The sequence below is a fragment of the Eschscholzia californica genome, unplaced genomic scaffold (assembly GCF_041429995.1).
Source record: "Eschscholzia californica isolate CP2 unplaced genomic scaffold, dmEscCali1.0.p SCAF_6, whole genome shotgun sequence".
NCBI classification, from domain to species: Eukaryota; Viridiplantae; Streptophyta; class Magnoliopsida; order Ranunculales; family Papaveraceae; genus Eschscholzia; species Eschscholzia californica.
This window is the reverse complement of record NW_028238483.1, coordinates 19455442-19479074: the sequence shown is the minus strand read 5'-3', so window position 1 is coordinate 19479074 and position 23633 is coordinate 19455442. Positions and strand designations below refer to the sequence as shown.

General features: G+C 35.0%; 4 protein-coding genes and 1 long non-coding RNA gene across 5 annotated transcripts; 2 read left to right on the top strand and 3 right to left on the bottom strand.

The window, feature by feature from the left end:
- The first annotated feature begins 1190 nt into the window (after positions 1 to 1190).
- Positions 1191 to 2067, top strand: LOC147532251 (bidirectional sugar transporter SWEET6a-like). Its single transcript, XM_086649126.1, has 2 exons — positions 1191 to 1791; positions 1925 to 2067. Exons 1-2 carry the CDS (start codon positions 1213 to 1215, stop codon positions 2063 to 2065), a joined length of 720 nt encoding a protein of 239 aa, XP_086505252.1. The 5' UTR covers positions 1191 to 1212; the 3' UTR covers positions 2066 to 2067.
- Positions 2068 to 2644: 577 nt separating this feature from the next.
- Positions 2645 to 6615, bottom strand: LOC147532250 (kinetochore protein). The gene is made up of 4 exons (XM_086649125.1): positions 5276 to 6615; positions 4098 to 4344; positions 3429 to 3575; positions 2645 to 3042 (listed from the first exon to the last, which is right to left on the bottom strand). Exons 1-4 carry the CDS (start codon positions 6418 to 6420, stop codon positions 2815 to 2817), a joined length of 1767 nt encoding a protein of 588 aa, XP_086505251.1. The 5' UTR covers positions 6421 to 6615; the 3' UTR covers positions 2645 to 2814.
- Positions 6616 to 10195: 3580 nt separating this feature from the next.
- LOC147532249 (uncharacterized) lies at positions 10196 to 12594 on the top strand. Its single transcript, XR_015227724.1, has 2 exons — positions 10196 to 10964; positions 12108 to 12594. It is a non-coding gene; the product is annotated as an uncharacterized LOC147532249 (long non-coding RNA).
- Positions 12595 to 13031: 437 nt separating this feature from the next.
- On the bottom strand, positions 13032 to 14480 carry LOC147532248 (F-box protein At2g23160-like). The gene has a single exon (XM_086649925.1). The coding sequence runs from the start codon at positions 14478 to 14480 to the stop codon at positions 13032 to 13034; it is 1449 nt and encodes a 482-aa protein (XP_086506051.1).
- Positions 14481 to 21942: 7462 nt separating this feature from the next.
- Positions 21943 to 22407, bottom strand: LOC147532247 (uncharacterized). Its single transcript, XM_086649924.1, has one exon. It carries the CDS (start codon positions 22405 to 22407, stop codon positions 21943 to 21945), a length of 465 nt encoding a protein of 154 aa, XP_086506050.1.
- Positions 22408 to 23633: the final 1226 nt, after the last annotated feature.

Below are 23633 nucleotides of genomic sequence, written 5' to 3'. Positions count from 1 at the left end.
TTTCTAAATATATAAATTTCATAGAAATCCAACCCCCAAGAAAAAGTTATATATACTTAAAGTTTAAAAAACAAAGGTTATTTCTCAAATGGCCCCCAACTTTGTGACCAGCTTCCTGCCTGGCCCCCTACTTTAGCAAATATTTCCATATGGCCTCTTTTTTCGTTATCTTTAACTGTCCGGTACTCTCACTCCTCCACCTCATTTCCTCTCTCTGCCAAGTCACCTGCAACGCCACGTCATCATCTTCCCCGGCCAGCCAAATTTCCGGCCGGCGACCTTCAAACCTAAAAAAAGAAAAGAAAATTTCTCTTCTTCTTCCTCTCTCTCCTGTTTTCTCTCTCCTAGTTTCTCTCTCTCATCTTCTTCCTCTCTCCCTCTCTTCCCCTGTCTTCTCACTCTCTCTAAAATGGTCGGCGAAGAGAGAGAGAAAACAGGAGAGAGAGAGAGGAAGAAGAGAAAAAGAAAATAGTTTTTTTTTTTTCAGGTTTGAAGGTCGCCGGCCGGAAATTTGGTCGGTCGACGACCCCTGCCGGGGAAGATTATGATGTGGCGTTGTAGGTGACTTGGCAGAGAGAGGAAATGAGGTGGAGGAGTGAGAGTACCGACAATTAAAGATAACGGAAAAAGGAGGTCATATGGGAATATTTGTTAAAATAGGGAGCCAGGCAGGAAGCTAGTCACAAAGTTGTGGGCCATTTGGGAAATAACCCAAAAAACAAATCAAAGAATTAGTTACACAAGGTGAACAAAATGGTATTTTTGTCGTTGTTCGTTTTTTACCTCAGTAATAATTATAAATCTTTTGTGCTTTTTTTTTTTTTTTTTTTTTTAATATTATTTTGACATGTTTAATTAATACTTCTACAAGATTTTTCTTTGTACATGCGATATAGACCAAATTTTCTAAATACAAATTTCTGATTTTGGAATGTAAACGTTCTCATGGATAAATTTGATTTAATAAGGAAACTCTTGTCCATAAGATTTCGTCCTCATTCAAAACAACTCCCTCTAAACAGTAACCAACTAGGACTCTGAGAAGGGCGGGTAGTTTCAAGTTTGAGAGAACTCTGAATTCCTCACAAACTAGGATTCGATTTATATCTATCTATCTACCTATAAATACCACCCATCCCTTTCAATCCCTCCTTCCATCTAACAAACTCTTCTCGATTTCACATCTTGACATCTTCACCTCCTAATTTCAAGATGATTAGCACCAACTCTATTCGAAATATCGTTGGGATAATCGGGAATGTCATCTCTTTCTTTCTGTTTGCAGCTCCAGCTCCTACTTTCTACCAGATTATCAAAAGAAAATCGGTTGAAGAGTTCTCTCCAAACCCATACTTGGCTACCATACTAAACTGTGTCTTATGGGTATACTACGGTCTTCCGATCGTACACCCACACAGCATCCTTGTCACCACCATTAACGGTGTTGGTTTCGTCATTGAGCTCATCTACATTATCATCTATTACCTCTACTCCAATAAAAAACAGAGATGTTATGTCCTTAAAGTCTTAGCTATCGAAGCTGTTTTCTATGCTGTCGTAGTTGGTTTTACTCTTGGTTTCGCTCACACTACCGATAAGAGAACTTTGATTGTTGGTATTTTCTGTCTAATCTTCAACATATTAATGTACGCTATGCCTCTTGACATTATCCGCTTGGTTGTTCGAACTAAGAGCGTCGAATATATGCCCTTTTTCCTCTTACTTGCTAACTTTGTCAACGGTGGTATCTGGTTGACCTATGCTCTACTCCGCTTTGATCTCTTCGTCACAGTAAGTCACCAATTAACCATAAATTAATTGATATCTTCCTCAACTTGTTATTGTATTGTTCTATAATTTCGAATTGTATAGAATTTAATTTCATTATCATTGATGATTTGACATAAACTTTTTCTTTTTGTAGATAAGTAATGGCTCGGGAGCAGTTCTTGGTGCTATCCAACTAATAGTTTACGCAATGTATTATAAATCAACACCAAAACGCGTAGAGAACAAGCCAACCAACGGTGTAGAACTGTCCTCAGTTGTACGTCCTGAAGTTTAGAAGATGCATGGGTTTGCTAAATTTTTTTTATTTTATTTTATTTTGATTTTCTATAGAATTTTTGTTCTTTTATTGAGTTGGAATTTAGTTTGTTTGGTTAGTTCAGTCATGTTAGTTTCGTTTAATTTTGACAAGAAATATAAACAAAAGTTCTCTTTCTGTTAATATTTTTTATTAATTTTAATATCTATTTATTCTTTTAACAATGAAGAGATTGGCCAATAGGTGGTCTTTCTTCTTTTGCCCCTTCTTTAAGAGTTTGAGGAAGAGAAAGAAAGAAAGATCTAAAGTGGAAGAGGGATAAGAGGAATGGTAAAGAGAAAGAAAAAGTGTAAATACTTTAATTTGCTAGGGTTATTTCAATATTTTTCGAGTGTGTAGTTCAGAATGTACGAAAAGGGCATTCCTAATTGGACATTAGGGTTGTGGTGAAATTACCGTAGAAAGAATAACTATTATTTATGCTACAAATACTGCATTAGATCAAAATCAAACAAACGTAGTCGAAATTAAAGATAACAAAAGCTTTCGATTCAATGAAAGCTACAAGAAAAAAGCCTACTCAAATCAAGCCATCAATACAGGGCAAACAGATCACCAACTTAAATTATGAAAATGTCATTAGAAATAATGTTCTCCAATAGCAATTTCAAAAAAGTTGCAAGTTCTTTGATTCGTATTTCGCCTACTAGACAGAGTTCAGACGTTAAAAAAAAAAAAAAAAACCCTAATATTTATATGCTTAAAACTCACTGGCTAACAGTGAAATTGACAAACTCTGGTGGCACAGAACCTCTGTAAGCATTTGCAACATTTTCAGCAGTTACAGAGAGATCCGTCTTCATTTCTGCAATTGTTGATTCCATGTATTCTTTATACCTTGAAACTGAATCAACTAACCCTAGCAGTTCACGAGCACAAACCTGGATTGCTTCCTCACTTTGCTTTGTTGTATCTTCTAACTTTGCCTTAGATACCTGCCAAGAAACTTATGGACTGATCACCTTATACATATGGAACAGCGATACTCCTTTTTAAAAAAAAATTGCCATGCCGGACTTTTGATATTCGTAGTTACTTTAATGGGTACAATAAGAAATTTCTTGTGTACAATATGTATATAATTGTACATATCGGATTAGAACCATGAAAGGTTGATCTTTTCTGTATAATTAAGCAAAGGTTGACCTAGAAGTAAGAAATGGATGACCTAAACTAAGCCTTTTGCGGTTACCGTATCCAATACCTCTCGCCGGTGTCGGATACCAATGCCCACATCAGTATCTGTGTCGCATACATAAGGATATACCGATCATCGGTTGTGCAGATTATTTTACCGCCTTTAAAACAAAAGGGCACATACCTTCACAAATTCTTCTGCTTCTCTTTCCATCGTCTCCAAATTATGTCTCTCTCTTTCAACATTGTCCATCATTCTTTTAGCTTCTGCAGCACATTTTGATATGAAGTCTTCTGTTTCGTTCTTCATCGAACTTAACTGAGCTTCACCCTAAAATGGAGTCAATATTCTCAGTGATTCTGTTGATCTATGATTTAGTTTAGCTACAAGTTACTCATTTACTTCCAAACGACATTCTGAACCAAGTAATATCTAAAACTCAGCTGTATAGTACTATTCTTTAAAGGAAAGGCAAGTCTTCATGCAGCTAAAATTTTACTTTCGAATACTGTACCAGTAAAAGTATTTTCTTTACCCCATTCGAAGTCAACAATCTAGTATTCAATAAGGTAAAATAATAGGTTCATATTTAGGAATGAAATAGGTCTGTGGGAATGGACAATAATTTCGACCAAAATAATATTACCTTTTGAGTTTATAAAAGTTTTGGCTGAATCAGTGTTCATGTCTAAATAAACACTGGAATCACAAACCAACAATGTTTGTTGAATAGAGAAGGTTCGGGATTTGTGTTATACTTGTGCTGCAATGGACTAAAAGCGGAAATATTGCAATATTCATCAGCATGCATATAATATACAAGCATAAATAAAAGAGTTCTGATGTACATACTGCATCAATCTTGGACTGAAGTTCTGCGAGACGCTTTCTTTTTGCGTCAAGTTTGGTAGCATTTTCACGTGACTGCTGTCGTAAAGAAATCAACTCCTCCAATTTCCCAACAGAGCTTTTCTTTATGTCCTCTGCTAACGCATTCAGAGCGACTTTGAGAGTTGACTTGTAGTCAATGCCCAAAACTTTAGCAGCCGTGGATCCGTTGGCATTCAACACATACTGAAGATCATTCCCAAGCTTTAACCTAGAAAGATAAGTATGATATCAACCACAAACTCTTTTTGATACAACCTCAAAACCAGTGATGTATGACTGATAAATAAACAAACAATAAAAGTTTCATAGAAGAAAAGGGTTGATAGAGAGTTGCAAAGGAAGTAATAGCTACACAAGGTCACATTTCTTTCACGCATAAGACTCTTTTGACATGCTATCACGCAAAAGAAGTAATCAGGGTATCAGTTAAAAGTAATAACTACTAACCGTCCCACACACTCCACCTAGATGAATCATCCAATACAAAGTTATATATGCCAATAGTCCAATCGAAACAAGGTTTGACAAAGCATTGCCCTTTCATGTGCTGAAATCCTTCCAAACTACGTAATTATGTTAACCCTAACTTTACATGAATTATGAAACATGTAATGTGTCTACTTTGGACCGTGTAAAACCTTTCCAAATTATTGTGTACAATGGGAAACCACGGAGGCCACTAACACCCAAATATTCTGGCTTAACAATTCAGACTGTTGAAACATAGCATATCCCAACTCTAGTATATTGAATCTATATATCCACGTTTCCTCATAAAATAGCATACAAAGTAAACCAAGAAAATAAGTTTCAACTTGCAACATATAAAACAATGTAAGCAAACTCAAGGAAACCAATTGACGCACATAACTTAACATATTACATATGTATCAAAATAAACCACAAACCAATCAATCGTTATACGGAAGAAGACAAAGGGATAATGAGTGACAACAAACGATAAATCATAGGGTTTTGACCTCAATTAAGAGATATAGCAGCGAGATGTTAATCTAGAAGAATCCTGTACTAGGGCAATATCATTTCATGTGATTGCATTTTATTTAACAAGCGAGTACCGAGGAAAAATGAAGACAAGACGAAAAAAAATGCAAGGAAACAAGCACAAAAAGTTTTACCTCCTAATAGCCTGATTGCATTCGACAGATAGATTCTCGAGTTCCTTAAATTTATGACTAACATTTGCAGCAATATCCCAAGACTTCTCTTCCCAAGCATTCCTCGAAACTTCAGCCTCCGAAATCTCTCTCTCCACAGCCTGTAACTCCCTCTTCATCCTCTCTGCATCTCTCATATTAACCGTCTGAGCCTCAATACTCTTCTTCAACTCTTGATTTTCCTCACAAATCATTCGATTTTCCTGATACTTAGTTTCTAATTGCTTTTCTTTCTCTTCTAAACCCTTTTCCAAAGTCACAATTCCACTCTTATACCCATCAACAATAACATGAAATTTCTTAACATCTTCTTCCAACACAGATTTTTCATTCTCTGAAGCTTCTCTAGCAGATGGTGCTGATCTCAAAGACTCAACCTGTTTCTCAAGATCTTGTACTTCCTCTTCCAATGACTTAACCCTATTAGCAGCAGAATCTCTCTCTCGACCCATAACCTCATTAAATTCTTTATCTAGGGCATCAACAGCATCATCATCACCACGAATATACTCAGCGTAACTATCTAGGGCATAAGCAAGAAACTTATTGTTTTGTAAAGACGATCTAGTAGTTGAAGAAGTAGATGAAATATGATCATTATATAAACAAATCTGAACTAACCAATGAATTACAGAAAGAAGTGAAGGCCAAGCATGAGGAGTACCAGGAGCTTTAAGTGCAGATTTATTAAGTTTAATAGGGCAATTAAGATTTTTAAGAAGAAGTGGAAAATCTTCTTCAAGTTTGAATGATTGAGAAGATGAAGAATCAGAAGGAGAAAGATAATCAAGGTTAGTAAACAAGAACTTAATCGTATCAGTAATGTCTTTAGCGGAAGGAAGAGGTGGTTTCAAGAGGAAAGAAGTAGAGTGAGAAGAGAGATAAGAGTTGATTACTCTAATGGCGTGAGTTTGATAAGATCTATCGTTGACGGCGACGGTTGAATTCCGGCCGATTGAGGCGTTTGAACCTCTGTTATTAGCGGTGTTACTGGTAAAACTGACGTCGGAATCTCGATTGCTACCAGTACTGATTAGTGAAGGTCTAGGAATTGAATCCCTAACTACTCCTCTTCTTCCAGCGGTTCCTCCTCTTCCTCCTCTCATTTCTCCCTCTCTCTCTCTCTCTCTCTCTCTCTAGAATGATAATAAGTTCTTCTTCCCGCCTTTGTTCAATCAGTAGATTTAAAAATCAAAACCCTCGAAGAATAACAGAAAGGGGAAGTTCGCCCAAATATGTAGGGTTGTTAGAGCAAGTCCAATCCCAGTCTGTCTTAGGCCGAAAAAACCACTTTTTCACCTAAAATTATTGGCCTCAGCTCAGCCTCTAAAATTCAGCTCCAACCCCAGCCTCTCTTGAGGCCAAAAATTTGTTCATGTGGGAAACGCGTGTGTGCACTTTTAGTTGGTGTGCGAAAAACGTGTGTGATTTTATGTATATATAAAATACGTGTTTGAACTATTTTTCGAAAAAAAATATATTCGGGGACCGACATTTGGTGGGATGTATTTTAATTACTAATATTTATGTTTTTCTAGAATTTAAAAAAAAAAATTAAAACTAATTAGAATTACAAAAATTGTATTTTGATTTTTAAGTTATTTATAATTTTTTGATTTTTTTTAATTGTTTAATTTTTTTTTTTTAAAAATAAAAAGACAAACAGATCTGGCCGTTGGATAAACCAACGGCCAGATCTGTCCCCCCAAGTGACCGTTGGGGCCCCAACGGTCACTTGGGGCCCCAACGGTCACTTGGGGCCTCCATTCAGTCGCCCCTAATGTTAGGGGCGACTGAATGGCCGACCCCAGCCTCCGCTCCAAGCGGCTGGGCTTGGAGCGGGGGGCTGAGGCCATAAATTTGAATTTATGGCCTCAGCCCGGCTGGGGTTGGACATGCTCTTAACGTATTATCCCCCGACGGCCCGATCCAAATATATCCAACGGGTTTTTTAAAAGGATTTGTGAGTGAGAGTCCCAAAAATAGAGGGTAAATAAGCATTACCCCCAGCCCAATAAAAAATGAGAACCCAGTCCAAATTGTCAGGACAGCTCACACTTTTCTGACGTAATGTCAGAGAAACATTCAGATTTTTTGAAAATTCAAAAATGGCGCCATTTTTTGACGAAATTTCAGCCAATTTTTTTGGATCCCGCCCATTATATTTTATTTCAACTCCTTCTTTCTTCTTATTTATCATCCAAAAATCTTCTTCACCATTTTTATTTTGTTAGACATTTTATCTTTTTCATTTCTTTCAATCTCTAGAAAACTAAATTTTATGTTCTTTCTCTCTCTAAAAGTTTTATGTTCTTATTTTTGGATGTTCATCATTCTTATTTTGTTTCACATTTTATCTTCTTCATCACTTTCAATATCTAAAAACATCAAAGTTTTCTGTCTTTCTCTCTCTAAAAATTTTTGTTCTTATTTTTGGATGTTCATCATTCTTATTTTGTTCCACGTTTTATCTTCTTCATCACCTTCAATCTCTAAAAACATCAAAGTTTTATGTCTTTCTCTCTCTAAATGTTTTATGTTCTTATTTTTCTTCTTCATCATTCTTATTTGTTTCACATTTTATCTTCTTCATCTCTAAAAACATCAAAGTACAAAACCAAATGGCCAGTCACAGAACCATTTCCGGTACATAAGAAAATTCCTATTTCAAAAGTGTCCAGTACTGAACCAAATGGCCAGTACACAGAACAATTCCTGGTGCACAATAAAATTCCCAGTACAAAAATGTCTAGTACATAACCAAATGGCGAGTACACAGAACAATTCCTGGTACACAAGAAAATTCCTACTACAAAAATGTTTAGTACATAACCAAATGGCTTGTACACAGAACACTTCCCTGTACACAAGAAAATTCCCAGAACAAAAATGTCTAGTAGATAACCGAATGACCAGCACACAGAACAATTCCCGGTACACAAGAAATTCCCAGTACAAAAATGTGTAGTACATATCGAAAAAATGGCCAGTACACTAAATAATTCTTGGTACACAAGAAAATTTCCTTGTACAAATCAATGAAACACTACCAAAAATGAAGAAATTTGTTGAGATTGGAAAGAGATAAGAAATAAATCTGAAAAAAAGAACGAAATTTGTTGAGATCGAAGAGAGAAATTTAAAAAGATTGGAGAGAGAAATATGTGTGGGAGAAAATAAATAAGAAATAAGAAATATATCTGGAAAAATGAACGAAAATGGCAAGTTGGTAAATTTTGTAATGGCAATTCTGTAAATTCGTGGAAAGTATAAGGTTTGATGTCAGGTGCGTCTGACTATTTTTCAAAAAATTTCGCATTTCCCGGGAATTTTTTGGTGGCAATTTTGTAAATTTATGGAAAGTACACAGTCTAATGAGAGGCGTGTCAGATTATTTTTCAGGAATTTTCGAGTTTCCCGGGAATTTTTTCGATGACCGTTTAGTAAATTTCGAAAAGAAGAAGGGTGTTTCAGAAATTCTACCCCCAGTTTGACTTTTTGGACCTGCCCCTCATTCTTTATCTACAGTGGGCCTGATACATATTGTTGGGCTGGTTTTGGGCCTTTTGCCCAATCCCTCTTTTTAAAATGATGCTATGCCTGGTCGGGTGAGTTGGCGCTCCAGCCGGGCATAGCTGCTGAGGTGGTTCTGAAATTAGAGTGAATGCTATGAATTTCTGAATCAGTCCCTCCAAATACCTGATATTACAAAGAAGGTCTTTTTGTAATTAGAGTGCCATGCTATGAATCTCAGAACTTCAATTCTCGCTATCCTCTTCTCGGGTTCAGCTAGGGCAGCATGAAGAAGGGTTTCTGGGAGGGTTTGAAGCTCGATATGAGGGGAAATCACCACCTAGGGCTTCATCATCAGATCAAGGTGAGTTTTCATGGGTTTCCTTCTTCAATCTCTGTATATCTCTCTTTCTCTAGGAGTGGTTCTCTTGTGTAATTATCTCCTGAACATAAAGAAATCCCATTTCTGAGGGCTTTACAAAGAAGGGTTTTTCGGAGGGTTTCAAGCTCGATTTTGAGCGGAAACCACCACCTAGGGATTGATCATCATATCAAGGTGAGTTTATGCCCTAAAAGTTGAATCTTTGCCCTAATTTTTCTAGTTTGTTAGTTAAAAACTTAAAAGTGCATGACACCAAATGATGAGCCATGAAAATGTCTCATTTGAATCTCTTAACTTGGGCTAGTTAGTCCAAGTCGAGCCGTTACTTTGATAATTTGTTTGTTTCTCTTTCCCAGGTGCCTTTTACGGAGTTCAGTGTGAGAAACCGACAAAAACGGACACACGAGAGGCATTTTGGTCATTTATTGATTCAGGAAATTTTGGCAAATGTTGATGCTCGGATGGAAAGTAGAGTCCAAGATGAAACCGTAGACGAAAACAGAAGTCAAATCGGTGTTCGGATGAGCAAAATAGTGCAAGTCAAAGTTGGGGGTAAAAAAATCAATTAACCAAATCAGCCGAAGACACGTGGTGCATATCCATGAGAAAACGAGATTTTTGGTATACTGTTGGGTTACATCGGTACACTCTCGGGATGATTTAAGAGGCAGAAATCCAGCACATCCGACCGTAGGTAGCTACGATGATCCAGGGGATTGGGTCTCTTCATCTCTGCGCCCTCATTGATCTGACGGTTCCTGTGCCACCCGTTCTAGCCAGCGATTTAGATGTGAGCGAGTTACCTTCTTATGCTGCTTCCGGTACAGTGTATCTTTTCACTTGAAGCCTATGGCTGATCCCACGCGACAGCTAACAACGTGTATGAGATTGATTGGGTCCCATGTTGTGGTTATCCTTCTTTCTCATCACCTTCTCTTGTTTCTTTATTTGAGAAACTTCTCTATTCAGAGAAGGTTATATATTTATAGAGGAAACAGAGGAGAGAAATTTAGAAGGAAATTTGAATCGAGAGAGATCAAACCGTGAAGGGTACCTCTCTTCTCTAATAATGGATACTTTACAAGAGAGAGATAAATGATAGTAGAGAGAGAAAGATAATGGGAGATGGATTGCTTTAGGAAATTCTTAGACGGAGATATCTTCTCGGCTTCTATAGAGAGAGCAAGTCGTTCGTCTCGGGTATAAGAGAAGACAGGAAGAGAGATTAGAGGGGAGCTCGGTTTTGGAATTTCTTCCCACGGCCATTAACAGTCAAAACCGAGAGCTAGAGAGAGAGGGAGAGTTTGAATCTTTATCTTTTTTTGTTTCTTTTTCATCTTTTAATTCTTCTCTTTGTGAGAGAGAGAAGATCAGATTGAAAGAGAGCTAGAGAGAGAAGGCTACTGATTTGTAGAGAGAGAGAGAGAGAGATTGAATCAATTATAAAATTTCATTATTTTTATCTTCTTCTTCTCCTTTCTTTACTGTTCGGTTAGAGAGAGAAAGAGAGAGTTATATTATTGTATTAGAGAGAGAAGGAGAAAGTTTAGAGAGAGAAAGAAGGAGAAAACAGTAGACAGAGAAAAAAAAACCAGGTGAGGAAAATAATTTTCCCACAGGGAATCCATTTCCGGGAGAAAGAGAAAATCGTTTTCCTTGAGGGTGTGTTTGGCTGAAATCTGGAAAAACAACAGGAAAATACATCCTATAGGGTCTGTTTGGTTGCAAATCAGAAGGAAAATTTGCGAGAAAAAGGTTGTTTCTTCTCCAATTCTTTCACCCTCACTTATTTTATTGATTTTTATCTCTCCTACCATGAGTATGATCTCTTTAGTGATGAGTAGCTAATTTTCCTTTAGTCTAGGGTTTTGATGAAGTTCTAATTATGCATATTAGACAATTATTTTGATAAATTAAATGCTTCATGTATTGATTTCTTTCAAACTTTGTTCATGATTTATTTATGGATTAATATTCTTGAGTTGATTTATCATATTTAGAGTGACACCTTTAATGATTTATACTTCTTAGTTGTTAGTCGATCATTGAATCGTGACTTGTCTTTCATTACCTATGCTTCTTGAAGCTTGATCCACCATGTTTAGGTTAGGTTCTTTAATGGTGGATACTTGCTAGTTGATAGATAATAGTTAGAGTTGATAAGAACTTAGTATTTTGATTCATAAAAGATAGAAAATTTAATTCGAGGTCTATGCATGATTAGAATGGATTCTGAACCCTAGGCTACTTCTCCCATAAAATCATTTACCATTATTATTTGTCTTTGTTAGTATTATTGTTTAAATTGCAAGAAAATCGAAATCCTAAGAAAATCCAAATTAGTTATAGGAGTCAGAATAGATTGACTTAGTCTCTGAGGAACGAACTGGTCTTACCGGAACTATTACTTGACGCCCGTATACCTGCGGGTGGTCACCTATTTAGGAAACTTTCTAGGCCCATCACCAAACACTAGTCGTATTTTGCAATTACCGAATTCAAATCCACAATCAAGGTGGTTAGTTACCGACTGTGACTATGATAGTCGGTGGGAATTGGGAAATTGCTGTTATTTGTGGAATCCGTTACTTTGGAGAAGATTCAGTTACCTAGTCTTATATCCTCTCTCTGGTTGAGTCAGAACAAGTTTGGTCTTACTCATTCTTCAGCTAGTAAGGTGCCATAATTCTTTTCACTCATACAAACTATATTGTTTCATCTTCTAAGAGTCGAAAATATAAACACTGATCTAGAAACTATTCATCTAATAAGGTCCCAATCACAAACATCACCATCAACTAAATGATTGTCTAACACAAACTGAATATAGGCTTTTTATCTTTTGAAGTTTGCTTTGCGTTTGTATAATATGTTTCCGCTTGTTTTCTATTGTCTCAGAAAATTCTTGAACCTGTTCTTGAAGGGATTCAGTGAATACTTTGCGGGTTGATTACTTAGGTCCTTAATTGAAGTATGCAAGGTCGCGATGAAGAAAGCAGCCATCTAAGCAGGTGCCTTTGGGTGCACTATAGGTGGAGTTGGTCCTACTACAGTGCTGCTACTAATGATAGCGAGGAGGGCAATGAAGAATAATGTGTAATTTGTGATACAAAATGTTTGAACAATCGAGATCAAATGTAATGAAGAGGCTGATTATATGGCTTGCTTTGTTTACTGAATGTAGTTAAATGTCATCATCTTTCAAAAAGAGAAGAGAATGTAAAGTTAGAAGGATCCGAGATAGGAATAAATGTAAAGTTAGAAGGATCCGAGATAGGAATAATTGTATACTTCAATTATCAAAGCGAACAGAATGACAAGAACTCTTCTTAAATGCAATATTTGTACATAACCTTGTATTCTTCAATTAAGAATTGGGAAATGACTCGCCGTATCTTCCGTGCAATATTTTAATAAACACACACAACCACACTGTTACCCTTCTATTTTGGTTAGTCGAACCATCGTTTGCAAAAGAATATCCTAAGCGAAACAAAATATAGCATGAGATTAGACCCTATTTGAGACTAATTTGACCAATTTCATCACATTAGACACAATCTAGACCAAAACATAAGCAAAATCAGAATAATTTCTCCAATTTCAGAACAAGATAATGAAATGTCAAAGCTTCCAAGAGATCATCCAATCTCCCTTATATAACAACACACTAAAAAAACAAGAAAATTATGATCCCCTTTGGCTCCCTAATCGGGTGTTTAATGCTACTCCTTATTCCCATCCACAGTTCCAAGACTCCTCATAAGAATTCATTGATAGGAATGAACTATCTCAGAAGAACTAGGATGGCGTCAGAGAGCACTAAGATTGATTGTTAAGGGGCAAAAGACTTTCAGAGAAAGTAGTTGAAAAGCTACGAAGGCGTAGTTTTGGAACTGAGGATGGGATTCCACTTACATCAACCTTTGTCCAAGTACTATTTTTCCAATTGTAACAATAAATAGACATACGTTTCTTACCCGAAGTAGATGATGTTACAAGAATCTTGTCATCTGACCCTATGAAAGTATGAAACTTGACATCATGACCGTTCATCATATAGAAAGGCAAGTTGATCCAACTCACTTCACTCCATCTTCCGTTCTTAAGAGAAGAAGTAGAAGACGTTTCATTGAACTTCTCATCCCCGTCCTTGTAATAATCATCTTGATAAATATACATGTTGAACGTACAATCGTCCAGTTTAACAATCATAGTTAAATACCCATCCACTTCAAATAACTGAGCAATGTCTTTGAAATTTGAATATTCGTCAAGAACCCGAGGTTGATCAAGCATGAAATCAGGAATTGTGATTGTTCTAAATTTTTCAGTTCCTACGTCAAACGCCACTAAGCATACAGGACGGTAACTAGCTCCCCGCCCCCAACGATCAAGAGAATGATTGGACCAGTAAATAACACCATTCACATAGACATAATCATCATTTAGTTCATACGGTGGGATCTCTTCAATCCTTCTCCATCTATTATTATTACATCTGCGTCCAATGGTCAAAACCCCACAGACAAAAGATTCAGAGTCTAGATGACCTGAGTTTACAGTCAAGACAAATACCAATTTATGTTTATTAGTAGCAGGATCAAAGCCAAGTGCTAAAAAGTTTGGAAAAGTGACACGTTCTTTTCCCATGACTATCGAGGATAATTCAAACGAAGGTGACATATCTCCCGTACTGATATTATATATACGAACAACACGATTCATACATGAGTCAATGAGGCAGACTAAGCCGTTCACTGGCTTTGATATGAAATTGTAAGATGACGAGTTTATCTTCCTTACTGTGTCAACAACTAGTTTCACTTTTTTTGTATAATCTTCTTCTTCTTCTTCTTCAAACAAGAGGTGAGCTGTAAGATGGAACTCCTTGTATGGCCAACGGTCGGAGAAACAAGTACCTTGGAAACTTTTTAGGACTTCTTTTTGTTTCCGCGTGTGAGGTAGAGGAACAACTATAAATAGACGAGATGGGAGGCGTGTTTTAGAACGGGTGAAGTGTAAATCAATGAATTGTTGATCTCTTTCGATTAAGTAACGCCATCTTTTACTAACAATCTTGAAACGAGTTAGGGTTTTCACCGGAAGTCTGTTTAGTATCTCAAATACTAACCAATCATCACCGGAAGTCTGTTTAGTAATAACTTTTCCTGTGGAAGTATTCTTATTGTCGTTGCTGTTGCTGTTGCCATTATTATGTCTACTACTTACCTTCTTCTTATTCTTCTTCTTGTCTGACCGCCACCCCATCTTTAAGTTTCTTTGTGGGAGAATATATAAAATCACCACCAACGGTTTAAATTTCAGAGATTTTTTAGAGAGAGAGAGAGACAATCACTTCTTTGAACAAGTGATTTATTAAGCTGCTAGGTCTACGAATTGGTGGAGGATCTGGGGGTTTTATTTGCCAAGAACTATAAATCTAACCCATCCATTTTCTAAGGGCTGGGATTAAAAACTATTGCCGACTTCATGTTATTTTAGTAATGCCAATCCAATCTTACTATTTTAGTTATTTTACTATTTTTTTGTTATTTTACTAACAAAAAAAACAAAAACAATTGATAACTTCCCTGACTTTAACAAAAAATTGGACACTACATTTTCTACCATTACCACCAATGATATAATTGTTTGATATTTTATGGAAAAACGGTTGAATGGGTGGTTACTTGTTTGACCTCCCATTTGACATTAAATTATCAAATAGACTTTAATTTCACTACTTGGACACTTAGTTTGGTGTAAGTTCTTTTTTAACAAAAACTTATTTTGGTATATGTGTATGTCTTTTGGGTCCGTGGGGATGAGACCAAAATAATAATAAAAAAAGGTTTAGGGTCCAATCTTGTTAAAACATGGATATTTAGTCCTTTCACTCTATGGACAAAAAAACCTTATAAATCCTATAGGATTTACGTTTGTGTCCCCTAAGCAATAAAGCCGGAAATATTAATGTTGGCTGCGCGAGAAGATTTGGTAACGGAAAAAATCCGTAATTTATGAGTTATTAATAGGATATTTCGATTTTTTACCTACCCAACTTTCTCTCTCTTCTTTTAATGTTTTAGGTAAAAAAGGGTTTTACCTAAAACGAAACGGTGAAAAACCCTAGAGAAAACACTGAATCGCCATCATCGAAAGCCAAGAATCTTGCTGTTTCATCAACCTTCTTAGTCTTTAAACATTTCGGTTGAGATTTCCGGTTCAGGTGAAAAGGTATTGATGAAATCCCTCATCGTTTAGTTCCGTCGTTTGTTTTTTGAACCATCGTTACTGTCAGGTGAAAACCCTTATAAATCCGATTTTGCATGTTAGATTTTCATCATAAAGAAGATAGTTGCATCGTTATGGTAAGATTTTGGTGCGATTGTTAGGGTTTTTTCTGTTCTGATCTTATTATTGAAGTTGTAAAGCTTAGTAATACATCTTAAAATTTGGGATCAGTATGATAAATTATACATAATCTTATGTGATAATGAAGAATCGTTTTGATATCATTCAGTAAATTTATGATTCTTTGTTTTTTGGGGGCTAGGGTTAGTATTGTGTTTTGGCCGATTTTGTGAGTTTGTAAGGGTTTTTGATATGATTTTAAGTTGTTCGGTTTCATGATGTTACTATTCTTCATTTTATAATGTATAAATTACATGAAATTTCCTATAAATTGTGTTTCTAGGGTTCTAGAAGAATGAGAACATTTTAATTTCGCTTGCAGGAGAATTCAATGGCACCGAAGTAAAAAATGACACCTAAAGCTACCAATGATTCTACACCACTCAGAAGAAGTCCATTAAAAAGGAAAGCATCAGAGGAAGAAGTAGTTCCTGCAAAGAAATCCAAAAACAAAGAAATCTCATCCAATGTAGAAGGTGAAGCTGTTAAAAAGTCGAAAAACAAAACACTTTCTGTCAAAGAGGTATGATTTATGAGAAAGTTTTAATAATTTCTATCCATTATCTTAATTTATGGTAAAGTATAGATAATTTACATGAAAGAGTGTTATTTTTACATATAAATGTTTCAAATTTATGTAAAAGGTGGGAGCAAGCTCAACAACAAAGAAAGGGAAGGAAAAAGAGAACAATTGTCGTACTGTTGACATAGTGGGGGAGAAGAAGATAATACCAGAGGGGAAGACTTTCAATCCATTCAGATACAGCTTGAGTAAACCAAGTTGATAACAAGCCACCGTCAGTACATGACGGAAGAGATGAAGGAAGAGATTGGCAATACACCTTTCTCAAAGCTTTTTGATTCCATGTCAGAGAGTTTCATCCTTAGGGAAAACTATAACACTCGTCCAATAAGTCCAATAGTAGATATTCTATGTCGATACAAAAAATCGACAAAAAAATTCGTTATTGGTGGGGTTGAGTTAGAGTTTAAACCAGAAGATGTATCCCTATTGCTTGGTATGCCAATGGAGGGTGCAGAATACGATGCTTTTCCAAAGTTTCATGAACAAGATCCCTTCAAGTGTTCCTTTCTAATGAAATATTTTGAGGAACCAATAAAAAAGTCAAGTAACAAAAACAAGGGGATTTCAAGTGCTTATGTTGCAATGGCACTACAGAGATGTATTAGAAACCATGAACCAGCAATCGAATTTGTGAGTCTTTTAATCATGTTGTTAGCAGCCAATTTCCTGTTTGCAACTTTGGCTGGTTTCACTGTTTTGCCAAGCATTTATAAGAACATAATGTCGAGAAGGGCTATCAATAAGATGTCATGGCCAAGAGCCATACACTCTTACATGATGGAAACCATTGACAAACATGCTGAAGAACCAACCAAAGCATCTGGTTGTCTGTTACTTTTACCTGTAAGTATGCATACTTTACATGATCTCTGTTAGACTTTATTTAGAGATAATATACTTTACATAAAATTATGTTTATAATAGTTGTGTGATGTGGAAATTTTACATTTTGTTTTATAGTTCTGGATATGCATACACACATCACTTTATCCTAAGAATCCTTTAAATGCAACAAAATATCCAAGGTTCTTGAGGTGGTCAGTTGATGCTTTTAGTAATGGAATGGAGATCGATATTGCCGGACTTGAAGAAGATCAGGTATAATTTTTATAACACTAATTTATATTTTAGCATAAAGTATATATAATTTATATTAAACACTGTTAAATTAACATTATCTGATTCAGATTGAATCATGAAATATATGTTCTTCATAATAAATTTTGTATAATTTACATTCAATAATAAGTTTGGCCATGAAATTTTGGGATGATGATTAATGTTCAAATGCAGGTAATTGTTAGTGTTGAAGAAGAAGAAAATGAAGAAGAGCATGGTTTGCTCAAATTTACTGAAAAGGTTGATATTGAATTAACCTATGATCAGAAAATTGATATGCTAGAGATGATAGAATCTCTAAAGAGTGGAATGAAGTCTAAAGATGTTGAAATAGAGATGTTGAGAAAAGAAATAGCTGAGTTGAAGGAACAACTTAAGTTGAAGGAAAAAGTTAATGTGGAGGAATGTGAAGATCAAGGTAATGATGGAAATGATGAAAGTAATTTTGGTCTTGAAAGTAATGTGGGAGATAAAGATGTAGGTCAAGAAGATGGAATGGAAGGTGGTTATGAAAATAGTGAAAAAAAAGAAGATAAAGATGTTGAGGAAAATGTTGGTGATGATGGTGATAATCAACAGGATAGTGAGAATAACAATGATGGTGGCAACAACTTTGGTGAGTCATTTTCTATTAAAATTTATTAGAAATGATGGTATAACATTACACATAGTATGCATAATTGCAACATCTGTTATTTATCGATATCATAAATTATAGATACTTTAAACGACATTATAATTTGTTTAGATGATTTATTTCACTACAAATGTATAAATATGCATGATTTATCTAAAATTCTTTTTATTATTTGTTCAGAAGCTGATGAAAATGTACCATGAACAGCCATAGTCAAGTATCAAATGGTTGAAGACAGAGTTTATAGTAGCACACCAACATTTGACCTGGGTATTGATGATAATGAGCCAAGTGACTTTGCTGGTATAGCAGAAATTGCAAAATCTTACAAAGGAAAAGATGTACAAATAGATGAAGATGATGATTTTGTAGAGCCTTCACCAAAGACAGTAAAGAAGCCAAGGACAAAGTCAAAAGCATCAAAAGGAGTAGGATTAAAACAAGATGATGCTGTTAAAACACCTAAGCAAAATTCTCTTATCAAGAGAGTGAAGGAAGCCCCTAGGACAAGAAAGCATACTGAAAAGGCAGATCCAAAATTAATGGAAGGTAAGGTTACTAAGAAGCATGCTACAATGTCGAAAAAGGAGGTCGTGAATGTCGAAATTGTGGAAGATACTAAGGGGAAGAAACCAGCATCAGATGAGGACGAGAAATTGTGCAACTGGAAGAAGAGCAAAGTATGGAAACAAATTAAAGATGATGAAAAGGGGCTGTTGGAAGAGTTTAGCAAAGAAGGAAAAAACACGTAATTGGTTTTATAGATATTAAATATGTTATATTTTGTGAACAATGTTATGTTGTTGAAGTATTAGTATTGTGTTTGTAACTGACATTTTGTGAGCTTTATGAAATATTATACTTATGAGTTTTAGCAATATTTCTATATTGACTAACAATATCCGACATGCAGAACACTTGTTTGGACAAATTAAATCATGAGTGAGATCAGAGGGAGACAGTTGGACCTACTAATGATGAATTGCGAGACAGGTGCTCAGATTATAAATTTGTGGGGAAAACATTTATTTTCTGAAGTAATGGTTGAAGCTGGACAAGTATTCATTCTTGGAGCAGAGTTATGGGTAAGTGTTCAGATAATTTATATTATGTTATGAATATAAATTTATAAAGTATACATAATTTACATGAAATTGTAAGTTAGGTTATATTATGAAATGCATAATGTATGATAAAGTATGGAAACTTTTACCCAACAACATGACTGCTGCACTAAAACAGTAAACATCTTGGTGCAGATTTATGTGTAAAGTTATGTTCAGACCATAACTTTTAGATTATAGACTGTAAATTATTTAAGATTTACATGAAATATATCATATTGTTTAATGTTTAATTTAATTTTTATATGATACAATGCAAACTTGGTGTGCAAATCTTGAATGGTTATTGTACAGACCATGATAAAATGCAAGACAACCAAAGCAAACATAAACGCATTATTCAAAGATCGGATTTTAAATGAGGTTGATAGAGGGCTGCTGTCGTATTTAGTTGCACCAATGTGTCATGCGATGATTACAGATGTAAGTAGGGGTATCCATTGGACGTTGCTTGTTTTTTATTATTATGATCAAACTTGGACACACTACAACTCGTTGTTCTTCGACACCAAACTACGTAAAGTTTGCGAAGAAAATGCTAAGAAGTATGCGCAGGAGATACTTGATGTGCTTCATGAAATACAATATGTTAGTCCTGAATTTAAAAAGAAATGTAAGGAGTTAAAAACGCTGTATGATCATCAACAAGGAGAGAAGTAAGTAACAACCTTGTTATATTATTTTACATATTATTACTATACAGCTTGATTAAATGATACTTATTTCATGGTTGGCAATTTTTCATTAATTTATAAATGATGTACAGTGCGGATTGTGGTCCATTTATTATGCTACAAATGGAGTTGTTGTTCATGAAACATTTCAAATGGGGAGTACAAAAAGAATTTCTTAATGATGATTGGACGGATTTAGCACAACGAAAGAGGGCGCAAGTTACGTACGAGCTTCTGAATGAAACGAAAGATCAGTGGAGAAAGAATTTATAATAGTGTAGTTTTTAATAATTTTGGAAGGTATACAATTATTGGTCAAATGTAATATCTAGCAGTATTTGAACCCAAAATCAATTTAATGACAGATTCTCTATATGGTTATATTTTATAAATGTTTGGATTGTGATTTAAATTATAGTAATTTATGTTAGTGATAATCCAGATAAATCAATTTATATAGTGTACTGATACAAACTCAGTATGATTTCTTCGGAGGAATTCATCATGTTCCATAAATTATTATAATTTATGGAATAAATTATAGTGTGTATGTAAAATCTTGACAACTTTCTACTAAATTATGTATACTTTAAAGTAAATTGTGCAGACATTTGGAAACAAAATGACACATTTATCATAAACAATGAAATTTTCCAATTTGTTTGTCATTAATAAGAACCGGAGATACATTGTTTATACTGTAACTGAAGAAATAACATCAAACATTAACCCTACATGTGGAGCGATTGTGGTAGGAAGGTTGCTTACACCTACCACATATCCTCAATTTCTTGGGAATGTTCCCTGAGCTCTCGATCCGTACTGTTCTTGGCCTACCCGGTCTACGACGAATCAACGGTGGAAGTGTTTTTTATTCTTCATCAAATGAACGAGGCTCATCATAATTTGGGATTGGCATTATATGTTCCTGGTAAGTCTTAACATAAGACTCAGTTGTCCATATAGGATCATAGAAACAATCTTGTTGATCGTCAGCCAAAGTTTTTATGCACAACATGGCGTGCTCACAAGGAACCCCATCTACCTGCCACCTTCTACATGTACAAGTCAGATTTAGAAGATCAACACAATGTGATGGATCGGAATAAACCTCAAATATGAGTGGTGCAGCCTGTGCATAATTTCAAGTAGCTGCACTATCATGTTTAGATTTCAAAAGATCAGTGATGGTTGGACACAAGAACGTAGTCCACTTCTTGGGCAATTCACGTGCTACATTCATCTTGTTCATTATATGGGTACGTATTGCATCCAACATTGCTGTAATTGGGAGTACACGAGCATATCTGATTTGATTATTAAAGGACTCCGATAGTTGAGAAGTTATTGCTGTGTACCTGTTATAAAAACCAAAATAATATAGTTATATCATGATCTAAAGAATTATAAAAGGTGTTTACAATATAATTTAATTGTTCAAAATTACGATGATGTATCTGACATTATACATAATGTCGGTATAGTATGATTTCAAAATCCTAAATCATGAAAAATGTATTAAGAAACATATGTGATTTGCACCAATGTATTTTGTAAAGTTATATTGATCAAACCTTGGACCGGGGAAGAATGAATCTGCCCATGATGCAGGGTCTAAGGATTGAAAAAATGCAGCAACTTTGGAACCACCCATCTGTATCATATGGTTAATAGTATTATTATACTCAGACTCGGGAATAGCTTTGGCTGCCTTGAAAATCAAAGATTGAAAGAACTTAGATTTTCGAGCTCCATTAGCGAGTCTTAAATTGAGATTGTTCCTTAGATGCCAAACACAAAAAGAATGGTTTGCTGTAGGGAAATTTTTTTTAACACCGTTGATAATACCGTTGTGACGGTCTGAAATAAAAGTATATGTCTTCTCCATATCCACAACATTACGTAAATGACCTAAAAATCATTCTCAATTAATGTCATTCTCGGCGTCAACAACAACATAAGCAAAGGGAAACAGACCTGGAATTACGAATTATGTTAGATAATTACATAATACTGTAATCATATATGTCTAAATTACACGTAAAGCATAAGTAATGTAGGTTGGTTTTTCAAACTTCTTTCTAAATTATGGAGGGAATATTAAAATTATGAATAATGACAAGAAAGTATACAAACTGAAGACATAATATATTATATTTAGAAAAAAGTTTGGGAACTAACCATTGTTTCCATCCTTAGCAACAGCAGCTAGAATGCAACCGTTAAAACGAGTTTTGCAAAAGGTTCCATCAACGTATATAACAGGTCTACAATATTTGAATCCAGCCATACAAGCATGTGGTGCTATAAAAATTCTTTGAAATCGACGACTAACATCGTCGATTTCTAATTGGACTATGCTGTTTGGATTTGTACGTGAAAAGGCATCAGCATACCATTTAAGTTTTGCATATGAATCTCCTTCCTGGCCAAATGCTTCGTTCATTGCAACTTTCTTCCCCTCATAAGTGTAGTAATATGGAAGTTGAACGCCGTAGTTTTTCAAGAAATCTTTCGTCAAACTTTTAGTGGAACGATCGGGACTTCTTGTTACATCATCAAGAATAAGTTTACCAACAAAAGAACTGTTGATTTTGGGTTTTTTGATCTTCTTAATGAAATCAGCACAGTCATATTTCATTTCCAAATCTTTCAAAATGAACATCGATTCGCATTTTAATGGTGCCGATCCATGCACTCTCCATTTGCAATCTTCCACAGGACACACAGCAGTAACACGCGTTGTATCATTTTTTAAGAATTTGAAATCATGTCCTGTGTTAATACTATATTGCCTAAGAGCATATCGAAATGCTTTGGCACCACCGGGAAAGAGCTGCCCTACTTCTGTAAATATCTTATCCCAACCCTCTGATTTCAATTTGATTTACTTAATTTGATTTGTTGATTCTGCCTGGGAATCCATCTGTGATAACATGTTGAAATATAATAAATACAAAATTTTGCATAAAGTATATTGATGTAAGATAAATCAAGCATACATTAGAATAAATTATATATACTTTATTGAAAATCAATCATTAGGTGTAACAATATTGCGAGTATTTTATGTTAAAGAAACGAACACTGATTTATATTAAAGCATACGTAATGTTGTATTGCAAACAGGTAATTTATGAGCCATAATATAACATTCATTAAAAACCTGATAAAGTATATATAATTTGTTAGAGAATTATAAAATGGTGTTTACAAGCTCAAAATCATTGAAGTTCTGATGTTTGCATGATTTACGACAATATATGATACTTTATGATAAAGTACAGGAACTAATAATTCTGTTACGGTGAACCGTACGGTAAAAACACGATTCAATTATCCAAAAGGATTGAAAACCGGATCTGAAGAAAAAGTACAAATCTCATTAAGCTTAATCTACATATCTTTAGATGATTGAATCTTTCTGTATTAAACTGGATTTGTAAGATTCAGTAATGAAGAATTAATTCATCAAACCAGCTATCATTCAATCGATCCTTAGAGAGAGAAAGAAAATCCTAATTTCATATCCATATGAAACAGAAACATTAAATAGAAGATTGCTTACCTGATTAAAAAACTTACGGAACTGATTTTGATTAGCTCTAATGAAGTTTTAACAATTTCTTTGCATTAATGGAAGATGTAGATAGATAATCAACATCTTCATAAACTAAAACAAAATCAAATAAAGTTATAATCAGATGAATGTTTTACCTGATTAAGAATGGTGATTATGATTGCTGCAACTCAAATGATTCTGTTTTAATGGAGGATTTACGTTCGAATCAGATGAAGGGAGAGAGAGAGAAAGATGATTAGAAAGAAAACGATATCAGTTACAAAACTTGCTTATTATGATAAGAT